The sequence below is a fragment of the Heptranchias perlo genome, chromosome 10 (genome assembly GCF_035084215.1).
Source record: "Heptranchias perlo isolate sHepPer1 chromosome 10, sHepPer1.hap1, whole genome shotgun sequence".
Taxonomy (NCBI): domain Eukaryota; kingdom Metazoa; phylum Chordata; class Chondrichthyes; order Hexanchiformes; family Hexanchidae; genus Heptranchias; species Heptranchias perlo.
Genome location: NC_090334.1, coordinates 41,274,429 through 41,293,566, shown reverse-complemented (window position 1 = coordinate 41,293,566; position 19,138 = coordinate 41,274,429). Strand labels below are relative to the sequence as shown.

Here is a 19,138-nt window from a genome sequence, read left to right as displayed (position 1 = left end):
AAAATGTTCATGTGAATATTCTAAATTCAGAAATTTGCAGCTACTGCCAAGTATGCTAGTCTAAATCAGCAATTCAGTCAGTAACCTTGTTGTTGCACAGTTCTACAGGCACAGGTCTACCTCTGATACCTTGCCCAAGTGACCATTATTCATATGTAAGCCTTGACAGTGAGCTGGGGGGATCACAACTGAGTTCAATCCTAGCCTCATTCAATGTCTACACACGCACCTTTCTAAAATAGGGCACTGGATAGCAACAAGGAATAAGAACCATCAACTAATTTTCCTCTTCCTAATCTATGGGTCACTAAGGTCAATTGTAGCTTCTTTCTGGTCACCTCAGGCTGTGGGTGTATTTCAACAGTGAACATTTAGAATTTTTTTTTTACACAGGTAAATCTTGATGACTTTGAAGATCCGCAAATTTAAACAGAAATTCAATATATATTAATTGTGTGGAATCATACCTATTTACAAGTAGCTGGAGTAAATGCAGAATAGTTCAATAATATTTTACCCAATGGTTATTTAGTACATGTTAAATTGTCTTACTTGTGGCTTTCTACAAGAGATAGTATCATTTCTTCATATTCTCGGATCTGCTTCCTTCCTGTTGACAATTTTACTTCCTTCTCTGCAAGAAAATCTTTTGTTGCAGCTAACCTGGAATATTAAATAACCTGATTTATTACAAACCTATAACTTAATAAAATATACAATATTGCTCAAATTTGTGTTTGAAAACTGTGACCTGACAATTCCACTTCAGTATTTGGCCTTCTCTCACACAAGATTTTGAGGTTACAGCTAGACCGTGCCATTCACAAAAATCACTCTAGGAGAAATGATAGGGAAGATGTGGAAATTATTGAAAAGTGAGTCAAAATATCACGAGGCAAGTAAATGTCATTTGAAAATGAAAAGGGTCTCATTTTCAATAAGATCTTTCTATGTTATTTGTGCACTGCAACGGTAACGTAAGTCGTAACATAGGGACGGGGTAGGCCATTCAGCCCCTCAAACTCGTTTCACATTCAATTAGATCATGGCTGATTTGTACTTCAAATCCATTTCAGTGCTCTTGCGTCCTTCTACAACATAGGGGTTGAATTTCCGTAGGGGGTTCCTGATTTTCGAAAACATAGGGCAGTATTTCCACAGAGGTTTCCGTCGATTTTCCACCTAAGTTACAATTGGGAGAACTCCCATGGAAATGACTAGCGATAGAAACACTTTGCACTGCCATAGAATATCTTGATATTTTGGCAATATGCAATTTTTGCATCTGACATGAAAGAAAAGTTTTTATTGTTCATTGTTTTTAAATATTGTGACCATGGAAATTGTACTTTACCATTATGTTACACTAAGTTGGTAGGCATTCATGGATGGAATACTCTCCACTTGCCTGAATGAGTGCAGCTCCAACAACACTCGAGAAGCTCGACACCATCCAGGACAAAGCAGCCGGCTTGATTGGCACCCCATCCACTACCTTAAACAGTCACTCCCTCCACTACCGGCGCACTGTGGCTGCAGTGTGTACCATCCACAGGATGTACTGCAGCAACTCGCCAAGGCTTCTTTGACAGCACCTCCCAAACCTGCAACCTCTACCACCTAGAAGGACAAGGGCAGCAGGCACATGGGAACAACACCACCTGCACCTTCCCCTCCAAGCCACACACCATCCTGACTTGGAAATATATCGCCGTTCCTTCATCGTTGCTGGGTCAAAATCCTGGAACTCCTTACCTAACAGCACTGGGAGTACCTTCACCACACGGACTGCAGCCGTTCAAGAAGCCGGCTCACCACCACCTTCTCAAGGGCAATTAGGGATGGGCAATAAATGATGGCCTTGCCAGCAACGCCCACATCCCATGAAGGAGTAAAAGAAAAATTGGCTGAAGGATATAAAACGACAGGTATTTATTAGAGGAGTTATGTCATTGTGAGGGAGAATGCTGAGCAATGTACTCCCAGGAATGAATGCTGAGATGCTGTTTATAATTTACATCGGTGATTTGAATTGACAAATTCAATGCAAGTTAGTCAAATTTGCAGATGATACCAAACTAGGAGGGTGGGCAGTGGATTCGGAGCAAGGAACTCAGAAATTACAAAAGATGCAAGTGGACACAACAAAGACAAGTGAAATTTAATGTAGGCAAATGTAAAGTACTGCATATAGAAATGAAAATGGGTGGCACACGTATTCTGTGAATATTCAACAGAGCTGGGACCAATGTCCCCGTGGGGAGGTTAACGAGTGCTGTGGGGGAGGGTTAAAACTAATTTGGCAGGGGAATGGGCACCAGGTTGAAATATTAGAGAGGAGAAACAAGGAGCACAGATGACTGGGAGAAACAAATAGCACCAGAGAAAAGAATAGTTCAGAAATAGAGAGGGATCAGACAGGGAGCAAATGCCAGGCAGCCCTAGATGGCTTTAGAGTGCATGTGCATAAATGCACGTAGCGCGGTAAATAAAGCTGGTGAGCTGCAGGCACAAGTCACCACATGGGACTATAATATCGTGGCAATAACAGAGACCTGGCTCAAAGGGGAGGATTGGGTACTTAATATTCCTGGCTACAAGGTATTCAGGAAAAATAGAGAAGGAAAAAAGGGAGGAGAATGCAGTATTGATCAAAGAAACTAATATAGCACTGGAAAGGGATGATGTAGTTGAGGGGTCAGACAGAATCCATTTGGTTAGAATTAAGGAACAATAGAGGAGCTATTACACTACTGGGTATATACTATAGGCCACCAGATAGTGGGAAGGAGATAGGAGAACAAATTTGCAGTCAAATTACTGAAAGATGCAAGAACTATAGAGTTGTGATAAATATCCTACTATAGAATGGGATTGTAATAGTGTAAAGGGCAAAGAGGGGGAGAAATTCCTGAAATGTGGTACAAGAGAACTTTCTTGATCAGAATGTTTCCAGTCCAACGAGCAAGGGCGCAGTCCTGGATCTAGTTCTGGGAATGAAGTGGGGCAAGTGAAGCATGTTTCAGTGGGGGAGCATTTGGGGAACAGTGATCGTAACATCACCAGGTTTAGAATAGTTATAGAAAAGGAAAAGGAACAATCAAGCATAAAAATACTTAACTGGAGGAGGGCTAATTTCAATGAGTTGAAAAGGGATCTGGCCCAAGTGGATTGGAATCAAAAATTGGTACGTAAAACAGTAATTAAACAATGGGAGGCCTTCAAAGAGGAGTTGGTTCAGGTACAGAGTAGACACATTCCCATGAGGGGGAAAGGAAGGGCATCCAAAGCTAGAGCTCCCTGGATGACTAAAGATATAGAGATTAAAATGAAACAGAAAAAGGAGGCTTATGACAAATGTAAGGTTCATAATACAGTAAAGAATCATGCTGAATACAGAAAGTACAGAGATCTAAAAAAGGGAATAAGAGGGGCAAAGATTGAGTATGAGTATAGATTAGCATCTAACATAAAATGAACCCAAAAGTCTTTAATGATCATATAAATAGTAAAAGGATAATCAAAAGGAAGGTTGGGGCCGATTAAGGGCCAAAAAGGAGATCTTCCTGTCGAGGCAGAGGGCATGGCTGACATCCTAAATGAGCACTTTGCATCTGTCGTCACTAGAGAAGAGGATGCTGCCAATGTAGCAGTAAAGGAGCCAGTAGCGATATTGGAGAGGATAAAAATAGATAAGGAGGTACTTAAAAGGTTGGCAGCACTCAAAGTAGAAAGGTCACCCGGTCCAGATGGGATGCATCCTAGGTTACTGAGGGAAGTAAGGGTGGAAATTGCAGAGGCTCTGGGCACAATCTTCCAATCTTCCTTGGATATGGGGGTGGTGCCAGAGGATTGGAGGATTGCAAATGTTACACCCATGTTCAAAAAGGGGGCGAGGAATAAACCTGGCAATTATAGGACAGTCACCCTGGTGGGGAAGCTTTTAGAGGCAATAATCCGGGATGAAATTAATTGGCACTTGAAAAGTATGGGCTAATAAATGAAAGTTAGCATAGATTTCTTAAAGACAAATCGTGTTTGACTAACTTGATTGAGTTCTTTAATGAAGTAACAGAGAGGGTTGATGAGGGTAGTGCGGTTGATGTTGTGTATATGGACTTTCAAAAGACATTTGATAAATTATCACGATAGGCTTGTTAGCAAAATTAAAGTCCATGGGATTAAAGGGACAGTGGCAGCGTGGATACAAAATTGGCCAGGGGACAGAAAGCAAACAGTAGTGGTGAATGGTTGATTTTTAGACTGGAGGGAAGTATACAATGGCGTACCCCAGGGGTCAGTATTAGGACCAGTGCTTTTTTTGATATATATAAATGACCTGGACTTGGGTACACAGGGCATAATTTCAAAGTTTGCAGATGACACGAAACTCAGAAATGTAGTATACAATGAGGAGCATAGTAAAAGACTTCAGGAGCACGTAGGCAGACTGGTGAAATGGGCAGACAGGTGGCAGATGAAATTTAGCGCAGAGAAGTATGAAGTGATACATTTTGGTGGGAAGAATGAGGTGAGGCAATATAAACTAAATGGTACAATTCTAAAGGGGATGCAGGAACAGAGAGACCTGGGGTATATGTACACAAATCTTTGAAGGTGGCATGACAAGTTGAGAAGGCTGTTAAAAAAGCATGGAAGTTACGCTAAACCTTTATAAAACACTGGTTAGGCCTCAGCTGAATCAGATAAGGATGAGTCTTAGTTGACTCGACACTCGACGTGTGTCCCTCTTCTGCACCCTCTCCAAGGCCTCGACACTCAACCAATTCAGAGAAGCAACCAACAGAATCAGTAGAATGCTAAACTACATAGCAAAATAATACAGTTGAGATGATGTCATGCTCAAACTGTACAATGTTCTAGTTATTCCACACCACGAATAGTCTGTCCAGTTCCGTCGCAAAGACACAGGGGAAACATTCAAGCATTGAAGGCAGTGCAGAGAAAAGACACAAGGCTGATCCCTAGTGATAGAGGTCTGAGTTTAGAGGAAAAGCTAGAGAAACTCAAGGTTGGATTTTCCGAGGTCTGCACTCATGTACACTGGATCATCTGGGTGCAGCAAGTATCAGAAAACCGGGTGGGTCACAGTACACTTGTAAAGGATGCTGCTTGATTTTCCTTCCTTTAATTTAAATGGAAGACATGCAGATCCGTGGAAAATCTTCCCTATAGACTTTTCAGTCTTGAAAGGAGGTTCATGGTATTCAAAAGATAAGTCTAGAATATCACTTTAAACAGAATAGTCTGAATAGGATGAGGGGACACAGTTTAAACTTGTAAAAGACAAACTTAGGACTGATATCAGGAAGTTCTTCCTCACACAATGAGTGATCAATATATGAAATGGACTTCCGGTAGTGTAGTGAAGAAGAAAGAGAAAGGACTTGCATTTATATAGCACCTTTCATGACCTAGGATGTCCCAAAGTGCTTTGCAGCCAATGAAGTACTTTTGAGGTGCAGTCACTGTTGTCATGTGGGAAATGCGGCAGCCAATTTGCATACAGTAAGGTCCCACAAACAGCAAAGAAATAAATGACCAGATCCTCTGTTTTAGGTGTTGATTGAGGGATAAATGTTGGCCACGACTTTGGGAGAACTCCCTGTTCTTTTTCAAATAGTGCCTTGGGATTTTTTATGTCCATCCGAAAGACAGCGCCACTGATAGTGCAGCCCTACCTCAGTACTACACTGAAGTGTCAGCCTAGATGACAGTCTTATACCCATACCACAAAGATACAACAAAGGTTATGGGCCCTGACAACATCCTGGCTGTAGTGCTGACGACTTGTGCTCCAGAACTAGCTGCCCCTCTAGCCAAACTGTTCCAGTACAGCTACAACACTGGCATCTACCCGACAATGTGGAAAACTGCCCAGGTATGTCCTGTCCACAAAAAGCAGGACAAATCCAATCCAGCCAATTACGGCCCCATCAGTCTACTCTCAATCATCAGTAAAATGATGGAAGGTGTCGTCAACAGCGCTATCAAGTGGCACTTACTCACCAATAACCTGCTCACCGATGCTCAGTTTGGGTTCCGCCAGGATCACTTGGCTCCAGACCTCATGACAGCCTTGGCCCAAACATGGACAAAAGAGCTGAATTCCAGAGGTGAGGTGAGAATGACTGCCCTTGACATCAAGGCAGCATTTGACCGAGTGTGGCACCAAGGAGCCGTAGTAAAATTGAAGACAATGGGAATCAGGGGTAAAACTCTCCAGTGGCTGGAGTCATACCTAGCACAAAGGAAGATGGTAGTGGTTGTTGGAGGCCAATCATCTCAGCCTCAGGACATTGATGCAGGAGTTCCTCAGGGCTGTGTCCCAGGCCCAACCATCTTCAGCTGCTTCATCAATGACCTTCCCTCCATCATAAGGTCAGAAATGGGGACGTTCGCTGATGATTGCACAGTGTTCAGTTCCATTCGCAACCCCGCAAATAATGAAGCAGTCCGTGCCCGCATGCAGCAAGACCTGGACAACATCCAGGCTTGGGCTGATAAGTGACAAGTAACATTCGCACCAGATAAGTGCCAGGCAATGACCATCTCCAACAAGAGAGAGTCTAACCACCTCCCCTTGACATTCAACGGCATTACCATCGCCGAATCCCCCACCATCAACATCCTGGGGTCACCATTGACCAGGAACTTAACTGGACCAGCCACATAAACACTATGGCTACAAGAGCAGGTCAGAGGCTGGGTATTCTATGGCGAGTGACTCACCTCCTGACACCCCAAAGTCTTTCCACCATCTACAAGGCACAAGTCAGGAGTGTGATGGAATACTCTCCACTTGCCTGGATGAGTGCAGCTCCAACAACACTCAAGAAGCTCGACACCATCCAGGACAAAGCAGCCTGCTTGATTGGCACCCCATCCACCACCCTAAACATTCACTCCCTTCACCACCGGTACACCGTGGCTGCAGTGTGTACCATCTATAGGATGCACTGCAGCAACTCACCAAGGCTTCTTCGACAGCACCTCCCAAACCCGCGACCTCTACCCCCTAGAAGGACAAGGGCAACAGGCACATGGGAACACCACCACTTGCAGTTCTCTTCCAAGTCACACAACATCCCAACTTGGAAATATATCGCCGTTCCTTCATCGTCGCTGGGTCAAAATCCTGGAATTCCCTACCTAACAGCACTGTGGGAGAACCTTCACCACGTGGACTGCAACGGTTCAAGAAGGTGGCTCACCACCATCTTCTCAACGGCAATTAGGGATGGGCAATAAATGCTGGCCTTGCCAGCGATGCTCACATCCCATGAGCGAATAAAAAAAACCTCTCCCAGGACAAAAGCTACCACTGGTTTCTAAAGGCCATGGCCTGTACTCACTGCAATATCTGGCAAGACCACCTCAACGAGTTCTACCTGGCCCGAGGTCAAATCCTCTTGGTACTCCAAGGCCATTCTGGAGGTCCAGGGCAAGTCCAAACTTGAGCCTTTTAGTGCTCGTGTTCTAGATTTCCACTACCCTTCGTGTGAAAAAGTGCTTCTGATTTCACTCCTAAATTTCTTACCTCTAATTTTATTATGGCCTCTTGTTCTGGATACCACCACCAGAGGAAGTGGTTTCTCTGTATCTACCCTATCAAATACTTTTAATATCTTAAACACCTTGATTAGATCACCCCTCAACAACAACTTGGATTTATATAGCGCCTTTAATGTAGTAAAATATCCCAAGGCACTTCACAGGAGCATTATCCAACAAAATTTGAGACCAAGCCACGTATTAGAACAGGTGACCAAAAGCTTGGTCAAAGAGGTCGGTTTTAAGGCGAGACTTAAGGAGGAGAGGTCGAGTGGCTGAGAGGTTTTCAGAGCTTGGGGCCTAGACAGCTGAAGGCACAGCTGCCAATGGTGGGGCAAATGAAATCGGGGATGCACCAGAGACCAGAACTGGAGGAATGCAGACTTCTCAGGAGGGTTATAGGGCTGGAGGAGATTAGAGATAGGGAGATTAGAGATAGGGAGATTAGAGATAGGGAGATTAGAGATAGGGAGATTAGAGATAGGGAGATTAGAGATAGGGAGATTAGAGATAGGGAGATTAGAGATAGGGAGATTAGAGATAGGGAGATTAGAGATAGGGAGATTAGAGATAGGGAGATTAGAGATAGGGAGATTAGAGATAGGGAGATTAGAGATAGGGAGATTAGAGATAGGGAGATTAGAGATAGGGAGATTAGAGATAGGGAGATTAGAGATAGGGAGATTAGAGATAGGGAGATTAGAGATAGGGAGATTAGAGATAGGGAGATTAGAGATAGGGAGATTAGAGATAGGGAGATTAGAGATAGGGAGATTAGAGATTTTTAATAGGTGAGAGACTAAGAAATATTGGTATTCAGGGGGATTTGGGTGTCCTTGTACACGAGTCACAGAAAACTAAAAGGCAGTTTCAGCAAGCAATTAGGAAGGCAAATGGTAGTTAGCCTATATTGCAAGGGGGTTGAGTACAAGAGTAAGGAGGTCTTGCTGCAATTGTATAGAGCTCTGGTGAGACCAGACATAGAGTACTGTGTACAGTTTTGGCCTCCTTACCTAAGGAAGGATATACTTGCCTAATAGGGGGTGTAACGAAGGTTCACTAGATTGATTTCTGGGACGAGGAGAGATTAGAGATAGAGATAGGGAGGGGCGAGGCCATGGAGGAATTTGAAAAGAAGGATGAGAATTTTAAAATCGAGGCGTTCCCGGACCGGAAGCCAATGTAGGTCAGCAATCCGAGGAGTGACGGAAGAACAGGACCTGGTGCAAGTTAGGGTATGGGCAGCTGAGTTTTGGATGAGCTCAAATTTACGGAGGGTGGAAGGTGAGAGGCTGGCCAGCAGAGCATTGGAATAGTCGAGTCTGGCAGTAACAAAGGCATGGATGAGGGTTTCAGTAGCAGATGGGCTGAGGCAGGGGCTGAGGTGGGCAATATTACGGTCTTGATGATGGAGAGGATTTGGGGTCGGAAACTCAGCTCAGGGTCAAATAGGACGCTGAGAACATAAGAACATAAGAAATAGGAGTAGGAGTCAGCCATACAGCCCCACAAGTCTGCTCTGCCATTCAATAAGATCATGGCTGATCTTCTACTTCAACTCCACTTTTCCTGCTCTATCCTTATATCCCTTGATTCCCTTAGTGTCCAAAAATCTATTAATCTCAACGATCCACAGCCCTCTGGGATAGAGAATTCCAAAAGCGAACAAATTTTTCGTCATCTTGGTCCTAAATAGCCGACTTCTTATCTTGAGACTATGACCTCTAGTTCTAGACTCTCCAGCCAGGGGAAACAGTCTCTCAGCATCTATCCTGTCAAGCCCTCCAAGAATGTTATACATTTCAATGAGATCACCTCTCATTCTTCTAAACACCAGAGAATATAGGCCCTTTTTACTCAATCTTTCCTCAAGGGACAACCCCCTCGTCCCAGGAATCAATCTAGTGAACCTTCGTTACACCCCCTCTTAGGCAAGTATATCCTTCCTTAGGTAAGGAGGCCAAAACTGTACACAGTACTCTAGGTCTGGTCTCACCAGAGCTCTATACAATTGCAGCAAGACCTCCTTACTCTTGTACTCAACCCCCTTGCCTAACTACCATTTGCCTTCCTAATTGCTTGCTGTACCTGCCTTTTAGTTTTCTGTGACTCGTGTACAAGGACACCCAAATCCCCCTGAATACCAATATTTCTTAGTCTCTCACCTATTAAAAAAAATTCTGCTTTTCTATTCTTCCTACCAAAGTGGATAATTTCACATTTCCCCACATTATACTCCATTTGCCACCTTCGTGCCCACTCACTTAACCTATCTATATCCTTTGCAGACTCTTTGCATCCTCCTCACAGCTTACTTTCCCACCTAGCTTTGCATCGTCAGCAAACTTGGATACATTACAATCGGTCCCCTCTTCTAAGTCGTTGATATATATCGTAAACAGCTAAGGCCCAAGCACTGATCCTTGCAGCGCCCCACTAGTTACAACCTGCCAATCCGTTTATTCCTACTCTCTGTTTTCTGTCCGTTAACCAATCCTCAATCCATGCTAATATATTACCCCCAATCCCACGAGCCCTAATCATGTGTAACAACCTCTTATGTGGCACCTTAATGAATGCCTTTGGAAAATCTAAATATACTACATCCACTGGTTTCCCCTTATCCAACCTGCTAGCTACACCCTCAAAAAACTGTAATAGATTTGTCAAACAGGATTTCCCTTTCATAATATCCTGTTGACTCTACGTAATCATATTATGATTTTCCAAGTGCCCTGTTACTATGTCCTTAATAATAGATTCTAGCACTTTCCCCACTAATGATGTCAGGCTAACTGGCCTGTTTTCTCTCTCCCTCCTTTCTTGAATAGCAGGGTTATATTTGCTACCTTCCAATCTAGGGAATTCTGGAAGATCAAAACCAATGCATCCACTATATCTGCAGCCACCTCTTTTAAAACCCTAGGATGTAGGCCATCAGGTCCAGGGGATTTGTTGGCTTTTAGTCTCATTAATTTCTCCAGTACTTTTTCTTTACTAATCTTAATTACTTTAAGTTCCTCACTCTCATTAGACTCTGAGGTTGCAAACAATTTGGTTCAGCCTCAGATGGTTGCCAGGAATGGGTTGGAATTGGTGGCTTGGGAACTGAGTTTGTGGCAGGGGCTGAAGACAATGGCTTTGGTCTTCTCAATATTTAATTGGAGGAAATTTCTACTCATCCAATGCCAGATATTGGACAAGCAGTGTGACAAATCATAGGCAGTGGAGGGTTTGAGAAAGGTGGTCGTGAGATAGAGCTAAGTGTCATCAGCGTACATGTGGAATCTGGCATTGTGTTTTCGGATCATGTTGCCGAGTGGCATCATGTAGATGAGAAATAGGAGGGGGCCAAGGATGGATCTTTGGAGATTCTCCAACTACGACTGAGGGGGAGGAAAGAACAAAAGGAAAGGTCTGTGATAGGGTGGAGGGCAGGAGTGATTCAATGACAAAAGGGATGATGGTGCGAGGCAAGGAGGGTGGTAACGGGACAAGTTAAGAAACAAAAGATGGGTCCAGAGGAGCTGTAAATGGGAGCAGCAGAACCATTACCAGCATCTGCTGTCTGAAAAAATGGGAGCAGTGGTTATGATTTGAAGTTATTGAAATCGATGTTGAGTCCGGAAGGTTGTAAAGTGCCTAAGTGAAAGATGAGGTGCTGTTCCTCAAGCTTCCGTTGGGCTTCATTGGAACAGTGTAGGAGGCCAAGGACAGAGAGGTCAGAGTGGGAGTAGGACGGGGAATTAAAATGGCAAGTGACCGGAAGATCAGGGTCACGTTTGCGGACTGAACAGAGGTGTTCAGCGAAGCGATCACCCAATCTGTGTCTGGTCCCTCCAATGTAGAGGAGACCACATCGTGAGCAGCGAATACAGTTCATTAAATTGAAAGAAGTACAAGTAAATCACCATTTCACTTGGAAGGAGTGTCTGGGGGCCTGGACAGTGGAAGGGAGGAGTTGAAAGGGCAGGCGTTGCATCTCCTGCGGTTGTAGGGGAAGGTAACTTGGGGAGGAGAGCAGGTGTTGGGGGTGATGGAAGAGTGGTCCAGGGTGTCGTGTAGGGAACAGTTCCTTCGGAATGCTGAAAGGGGAGGGGAAGATGTGTTTGGTGGTGGCCTCTTGCTGGAGGTGGCGGAAATGGTGGAGGATGATACATTGAATGTGGAGGCTGGTGGGGTGGAACGTGAGGACAAGGGGGGCCCTATCATGGTTCTGGGAGGGAGGGGAAAGGGTAAGAGCAGAAGTGCGGGAAATGGGACCGACACGGTCGAGGGCCCTGTCAACTACCGTGGAGGGGAATCCTCGGCTGAGGAAAAAGGAAGGTATATCGGAAGCACTGGTGTGGAAGGTGGCATCGTCAGAACAGATACGACGGAGACGAAGAAACTGGGAGAATGGAATACAGTCCTTACAGGAAGCAGGGTGAGAGGAAGTGTAATCAAGGTAGCTGTGGGAGTTGGTGGCTTATATTAGCTATTGGTTGACTGCCTATCCCCAGAAATGGAGATGGAGAAGTCAATACCAATACTGTGCGCTCTCATTTTTGTTAATGATCCCTTGTGTGGAACCTTATTAAATGCCTTCTGGAAGTGGGTAGAAGGAGGGGCGAAAAGGATGAGACTGAGGACAAGGGGAGAAAAGAATGGCAGTGAGGGCCGTGGGGGAGAAGGATTGGGGTGGGAAGAAGGGGATAGCTTGAATGTTTTAGGTTGGGAGCTTGGAATTTTTCATTACAGAGATCTCGTTTTTTTGTGTCAGAGGATCTGGCCTTTTGTGTATATCGGGGTCTGTTTTTTTGTGTGGGTGGTACTGCAATTTTGTGTAGGGGTGCTTGTGTCTTTGTGTATAGGGAATTCTGGCTTTTTGGATGTACAGGAGGTCTCTATTTGTGAGCAATGCCAAGGGAGATCTACTAGTTCGTATAGGTAGAATATACAAGTTTTTCTTCTCTATTTTAGCTCTCGCTATTTTTTGTGGAAATTACTTTTTTGTAAAATATAAGATTGCGATGTGGAGTGTAATGCTAGATCAACTCACCGATTTGTTAGATCATGCAAACTTTCTCTTATTTCATTTTCATATATTTTTGTTTTCTTAAACGCTTCATTGCGAGATTCACGTTGATCTTTAAGTTCCTGATTAAACACTTCAGCATCTTTGGTGTCCTTCTGAGCCTGTAGAGAATAGCAGACTGTTAGGAAGCCTAATAACAAAGGAATGTCACCAGGCTAAAAAGAAAGAGGCAGTGGCAAAATCATACATAGTTCTAAAATGACAGGTTTTTTTTGTTTAAATGTCCTGATTCTGTATTTTAAAATTGACATACTCTTTAATATCTTCATTAAATCTCCTCCTAAAAGAATGATTTGCATTGTCAAAAAGACATAATTTTCTTCTTCAATAATAATCGAAATACTTGCTCAAGCTTCAAATAAATAGAAAAAAAAGTGAGGTAGACTTTGTCCTTTGCAAAAGTGCTAAATTTCAACTTGTACCACTCATACTGGTGCAGATACATTTTATTCCCATTGCAGAAATAGTATTTAATATTTTGTAATTTGGTCATGGCTCAGCGAATATATCCAGTGAGTAGCTGAGGCACACAAATAAGGGAGATTTCAAGTTTTGAGTCCCAAACTGTACTGAGTGTACTACGATTGATTTCATTGTCCCAGGTTAAGGGTGGGGGGGATTGGCAGAATTCCACTCCGTATCGCTATCCAGTGACCTTTGTTGGAATTTTATGTGCGGTTGTTGTCAAATGGCCCATTAACATGTCCCATCAGGGCTAACATATAAACAATGGATACTTGGGCAAAGTATTTAAGGGCAGTCAGCACCTGTGGAATTGTACCCCAACAAAGAACTAACATCTTCAGGAGAGGAGGGCAGAAAATTGGTGAGTAAAATAAATTAATAAATGAACTGATCTAGCTGGAGATTTGAAGAGCAAGCACAATCTTAGTTTCGATGATGAGTTACACTCAAAATTCTCTTTCTGATACTTATCAACTTTGAATCCTACAAATTTTGACTTTTTAAACCACCATAAGTATTATTTTATACTTTTATGGTCGTCACAATCTGTAAAAAATGTTAAAGCATAATAAAAAAAAAGTTGCTGGAATTCTTGCCTCAAATAGAATAAGAGTTCCAGCAGATACTGAGCTCATTAAAAAAAATACATTAATCATAGAGCATTTCAGTCTGGGAGCACTACACTAGTGCTCTAATGTGCAGTACAAGACATTTTTGACACTGATTTGTTACATGGAAAGTTCCCAGGCTAGAAATTGCCCTTCTGGCTTCACAGAGGTGGATCTGGGGTGGGCTGGAACTTCTGCCCACCCATGGATGCTCCCCGGCCCTGTGCAAAATCCACGGGTCAGGTGCCCAAGCCATTTTCAGAGCTACTGGGGCACCCAGCTCAGCAAGGGTGGCATGGGGGAAGGGTCTTGCTGCAGCAAAAGATTGCTGGCTCTACTGGCTGAAGATCTTTTTAAAATATTTCCAATGCCAATTTCCAAATGTGCTGTTTTTCCATAGGCAATCAATAACGCTGTGATGCACTGCTACAAAGAAAGTGGCCCTTCAAATATACTGGTCTGTACTTCCACCAGGATCATGTGGGGCCCAGTATTATTTTAAAAACTGCTGCATGCAAGCATATATTTCATCAGGGGTAACTGAAGTGGGACCGGTGGAATTTTGGGTCGATGATATGATCCCATCAGTTCCGCCTCTTTCATTAACATCGGTATGGAAGGGGCAGATATAAGGAGCACCCACCCCAATTCCTGCGGAATTTTGTTACATCGAGATAAGAGGTGAAGACTTGACATAACTGGATCTTGTCGCAAATTCCTCCCCTGCCTGCGCAGATATTGTGACTTTTCTAGCCCCAGGGGAGAGTAATTTGGCGGCTCCTAAAAATAAAACTGTTCAACTCCTTTCTGAGTCCACTGAGCATATTTGAAAAGATATTATTTAAAGAATATATAGGTTAATAATAATATATTCAAAAAGTATAATTTCTGCTGCATCAGAACGTGCCTATTAGCAGACGGAAGAGTGCTTTTGGAGACCATGTAATTTAACACCCGAGAGGGAAAGAAAGTCAGTCCATTTGATCACCTACCACTGCACTCTGCCCTTTCATGTTTTCTGAAGGACACGATGTTTAGTCCCCTCTGGCTTTTCTGCTCTGAAGTATATCAAGACCTTTCATAAATGGTCATAGTAATCCAGATCATTTAAAGGTCAGCACAATTTAGATCATTTTGATGATGCTTTTCAAAAGAAATCTCTATCTGATGTAAAGTGGGTAAACTATTGGGAAAAAAAAAATCGATCGCATTTGACCTATCATCAGAAGCTATTCTATTGAGGAAAGAAACCTGACACTTTGCAGATATGATGCAATTTTTTTCTGTATGTAATTTATAATACACATAAGCACATTATGCAGCTATTTGAAATTTGTATGAGGCATCGGTCATTTGAATGGATATATAGGCCTAGAATTTCCACGCCATTTTTTGCGTAATTTAAGCCTTTAATTTGAGCAAAAACATTATTTTGACAACAAAATGGGACAGATGCCATTTACGCTGGTTTTCCATCTCAAAATTGCACCCCCCGCCCCTCTGCCATGAACTTCTTTGCACTTTCTGGCCCTTCCCAAGATCTGCCTTCTGAAATTCTGAGTGAGCTCATTTAAATACATTATAATGAAGGCCAGTGACAGTGTGGCTCCTAGTTTTCTGCTTTTATATTTGCAAAGCATTCAGAGTAAGTTGGCAGAGAATTATAAGGTGCAGTGTTGCCATATCAACTAAGATAGGCAGAAGTGAGAAGTTTCTGAGCCTGAAGGATTTGGACAGTTTCAGTAGCAATTTCTGCAGCTGAAAATGACAATTTGAAGTGCTTTCTGGCATCCTGCTTGCTTAGGCCTAGACTTGATTCCCATTGCTTTTCTGTCAATGTGAGACCATTGGGAGATTTTCAGCCCATACTTATGGTGATGCTTCTCAGGAACAGGTATGGTATTCCCTTAGGGACAAACCCTTGTGTGCCTATATCATGGAGGAGGAGAAAAAGCATAGGAGAATCAGGCAGTATTTAAAAAGGATGGACCTGAACAAATATTATCGCCCCATAGAATATACAGGCAGCACAGGTCAAATGAGGAGGTGTGTTTTAGGTTAGGGAAGCTCCCTTTGGTGGCCTGTCTCACACTGTCATTGTGGAGTTAGTACCTCCCTTAACCAGAGTGCACTGTCAACGGTTAGCTTCTCTGCTCTGAAGTTTAGAGTGTTGGTCAGGGGCTGCAAAAAAAACCAGAGTTTATTTCGAATTGCTAACACTCAGGCAAAGAGACTACCTTTTGAACTGAAGTGACCTGGAGTTCAGTCACTGGTCTGAGCTGGCCGGAACCGGTTTGAATTAGTTACGCTTCTAAGAGACAAAGGGACTGTGATGAGACACCAGTCCTTATTTAGAAAAGGAGTAATGAGGTGATGCTACCTAACCCCTTGGAACAGAGCCAATCAGGGGATGACACCGACCACTCAAGGAAATCTAAGCCAACAGGAGAAAGACAGCACCATTCGAAAAGACAGACTTGGAAATAAGACTAAAGAATTGCAGGCTTGGTGCCAGTGTGTGTGTAAAACTCGCGAAAGTGGAAAACCCTACGTCAGGAACGTAGAGACCCTACGTCAGGGACGTAGAGACGACGTCAAGAGAGAGAGAGAGAACGGAACGCCTGGCCAGCGTCAGCTCTCCTTTCCGGGTAATATAATATCCTTTCTATTCTGTGATCACTCAGGGAGTGTCAGAGAAACCTAGTGGGTGTGCATTTAAATCCTAGTTTGGGTATAAAACTGTATAACCTGCTGTAAACTGCATGCCTATATCTAACCAGACGTATAAGCAAAATGTACATGATCTAACAACGTTAATAAAGCGAATTGAGAATTAAGAGAGAATTGACATTTCTCCTCTTTGTACTAAGCCAATAACCGTAACCGGTGACCTCCGGTCAACAAGAGGGTGAAGAGTGCACTGGTGCCCAGAGTGCCTAAGAAAGAAAAGGGAGAGCGGCTGGTCTATTACGTTGCTTCCCTGGTCATTCCTGAGGGTGAGAATGTTGGCAGTGCCAGTGCCACCTCGCTCCACATGGCATGTGACATTTTTGGCAGGTTTCCTGCCACGGACACCCAACAGTCTGAGACTCCCGAGTTCAGTTTCATCCAGGAGGGTTTGCAGGTCCATTCTGTGAAATTGTGGGATCTTTTTCTCAACCTCTGTGCTACATCCTGGTGCCTGTTTGGCTGCCTCTACCAGCTGCTCCTGTGTTAGATATTCTTGAAAAGTGGTACAAAATCAGTCATGAAGCATGCAGCCGAGCTAATTTAGGTAGACGCCTTGGCCACCCAGGAAAACACGGAAGGGAACATGACAGCCGATGGGAAGCGAGGGGTTAAGTCCGCCGCTACGATTTTAACTCCGCTACCAACCGATTTCTGCCGGGCGGAGGGAATTAAAATTTTCCCTATGCAGTCTTAAATATAAACACAAATTTCCAAAAACAAACAAAAGTGACCTCAAAATGCTCAATGGTTCAGAAAAGATTTTTGAATGGAATTTTTAACAGCAATAAACACTAAACCACTTTAAACCAACTTTGTTTTCCTTTCTAACTATAAACATTGGAAATCACGATCTCAGGTTTTTCTATTCCCATATGATTATGTTCACATGTTCTAGTAAGCATTTAGAAATGCATGGGTTAATCAAGGACAATTACTACAGATTTGTTAAAGGCAAGTTGTCTTTCACATATTTAATAGAGTTTTTGAAGAAATGACCAATTAGGTGGATAAAGAGAATATAACAGTTGTAGTGTATGTGGATTTTTAGAAGACATTTGAGAAGGTATCTCAAAAGAGGCTTGTTCATAAAATTCATGAGAATGGTAAAAATAAAATGTAGCAGCATGGATAGAAAGTTCACTGATGGACAGGAAACAAAGAGTTAGGATAAATGGGTGTTGCTCAGACTGGAGAAGGGTTGGAAGTGGTGTACCCTAGAGATCAGTGCTGGGACCACTTGGTGTGTGTGTGTGTATATATGATTTGGACTTAGATACAAGGAATTATCTCTAAATTTGCTGATGACACAAAACTAGATGTTTGGCAAACAGTGAGGATTGTAAAAGTCTTCAGGAAGGCATTGCAAAATGGGCAGACAGGTGGGTTATGCAATTTAATGTGGGTAAGTGTGAGGTAATACATTTTGGGAGAAAAAACAAAGAATGGGTGTATGTAATCAGTGAAAAGACAATGAAGGCTGTGGATGAATAGAGCCATCCAAGGGTTCAAATATTTAATTCCTTGAAAGTGCAAGTGCAGGTAGATAAAGTCATAAAAAAGGCCAATAGAATTTTGAGTTTTAAAATAAAGGCATAGAGTATAAGAGTAAAAAAGTAATGATGAAGTTATACCAAACATTGGTTAGGCCTCAGAGAGTATTGAGAGTAGTTTTGGGCACCCAATAATTGAAAGGACATTAAAGCCACAAGAGAGCATACAGTATAGATTCACCAGGGATAGGAAAGTAGGGTTATGAGGAGATACTGGGACTATTTCCACTGGAGCAGAGATTTTATAGAGGTTAGAAAATTATGAGTTTCAATAGAGAAAATAAGGAAAGATTATTTCCTTTGATTGAAGAGTCATTAATGAGGGATCATCAGTTTAAAGTTATCACTAAGAAAGTGAGGTTAAGAGAAATTTCCTTACACGGAGGGTTGTTGGAACATGAAATCGTTTGCCGCAGGAGTGGATTAGGCAGAAACCATTTAATTTTTTTTTACAGGAAAATTGGCTAGATATTTGAAGCAGAAATGCATGTATATGCAAGAGTTTAAATAAGATTTAGATAGATGATGATATAAATAGATGACAGATAAATGACGATATGGATAGATGGCGATATGGATAGGTGACGATATAGATAAGATGACGATATAGATAGCTGCTCCAGTTTTATTCATTTTTTGTTCATTTGCTGTTTGTTAATTGTATGATTTATATCAATTAGTGTTAATTGTATTCACGTGGTGGGTATCAATTGGAGACTTTCTTGTATCCTTTTCATAGGAGAGCATAGCTAGGGTGTAAGGGGAATCTCTGTGAATAATGGCTTGGAAACAACCAAGCCTTTATTTTATCCTTCACCACATGGCTATCCAATTTTAACACTGTTCTTACTTTTTTTTAAAAATCTTCCTTCTGGGTTTCAATTTGAAATTGGCCAAATTAATTTTGTATTATAATTATATTATGAAAAGAAACCTATATCCCATATGTTTCAGCTAGACTGAACCCAGATCCCAGAGCTCATAGGTTAGTATACTGGTACTATATCAAACAGAAATTATCAACGAACTGAATTCCAAAACAAAATTATATGAATTAAACAAGAATGGAAAATGTTGGAAATATGCAACAAGTCTGTTCACAAATGAGGGAAGAAAGAAGTTAACATTTCGGG

The 19,138-nt window shown here is 42.5% G+C and overlaps 1 protein-coding gene across 2 annotated transcripts in view; it reads right to left on the bottom strand.

Moving 5' to 3' along the window:
• Positions 1–19,138, bottom strand: part of ccdc175 (coiled-coil domain containing 175) — a 95,050-nt gene that overhangs the window by 44,833 nt on the left and 31,079 nt on the right. The window contains exons 9-10 of one of the 2 annotated variants that reach the window (XM_067991517.1): positions 12,617–12,753; positions 553–663 (exon numbers count right to left, since the gene is read on the bottom strand). In XM_067991517.1, coding sequence (XP_067847618.1) covers positions 553–663; positions 12,617–12,753 — 248 coding nt within the window. The remainder of the gene's footprint in view (positions 1–552; positions 664–12,616; positions 12,754–19,138) is intronic. The other variant, XM_067991518.1, reaches the window with a different exon arrangement.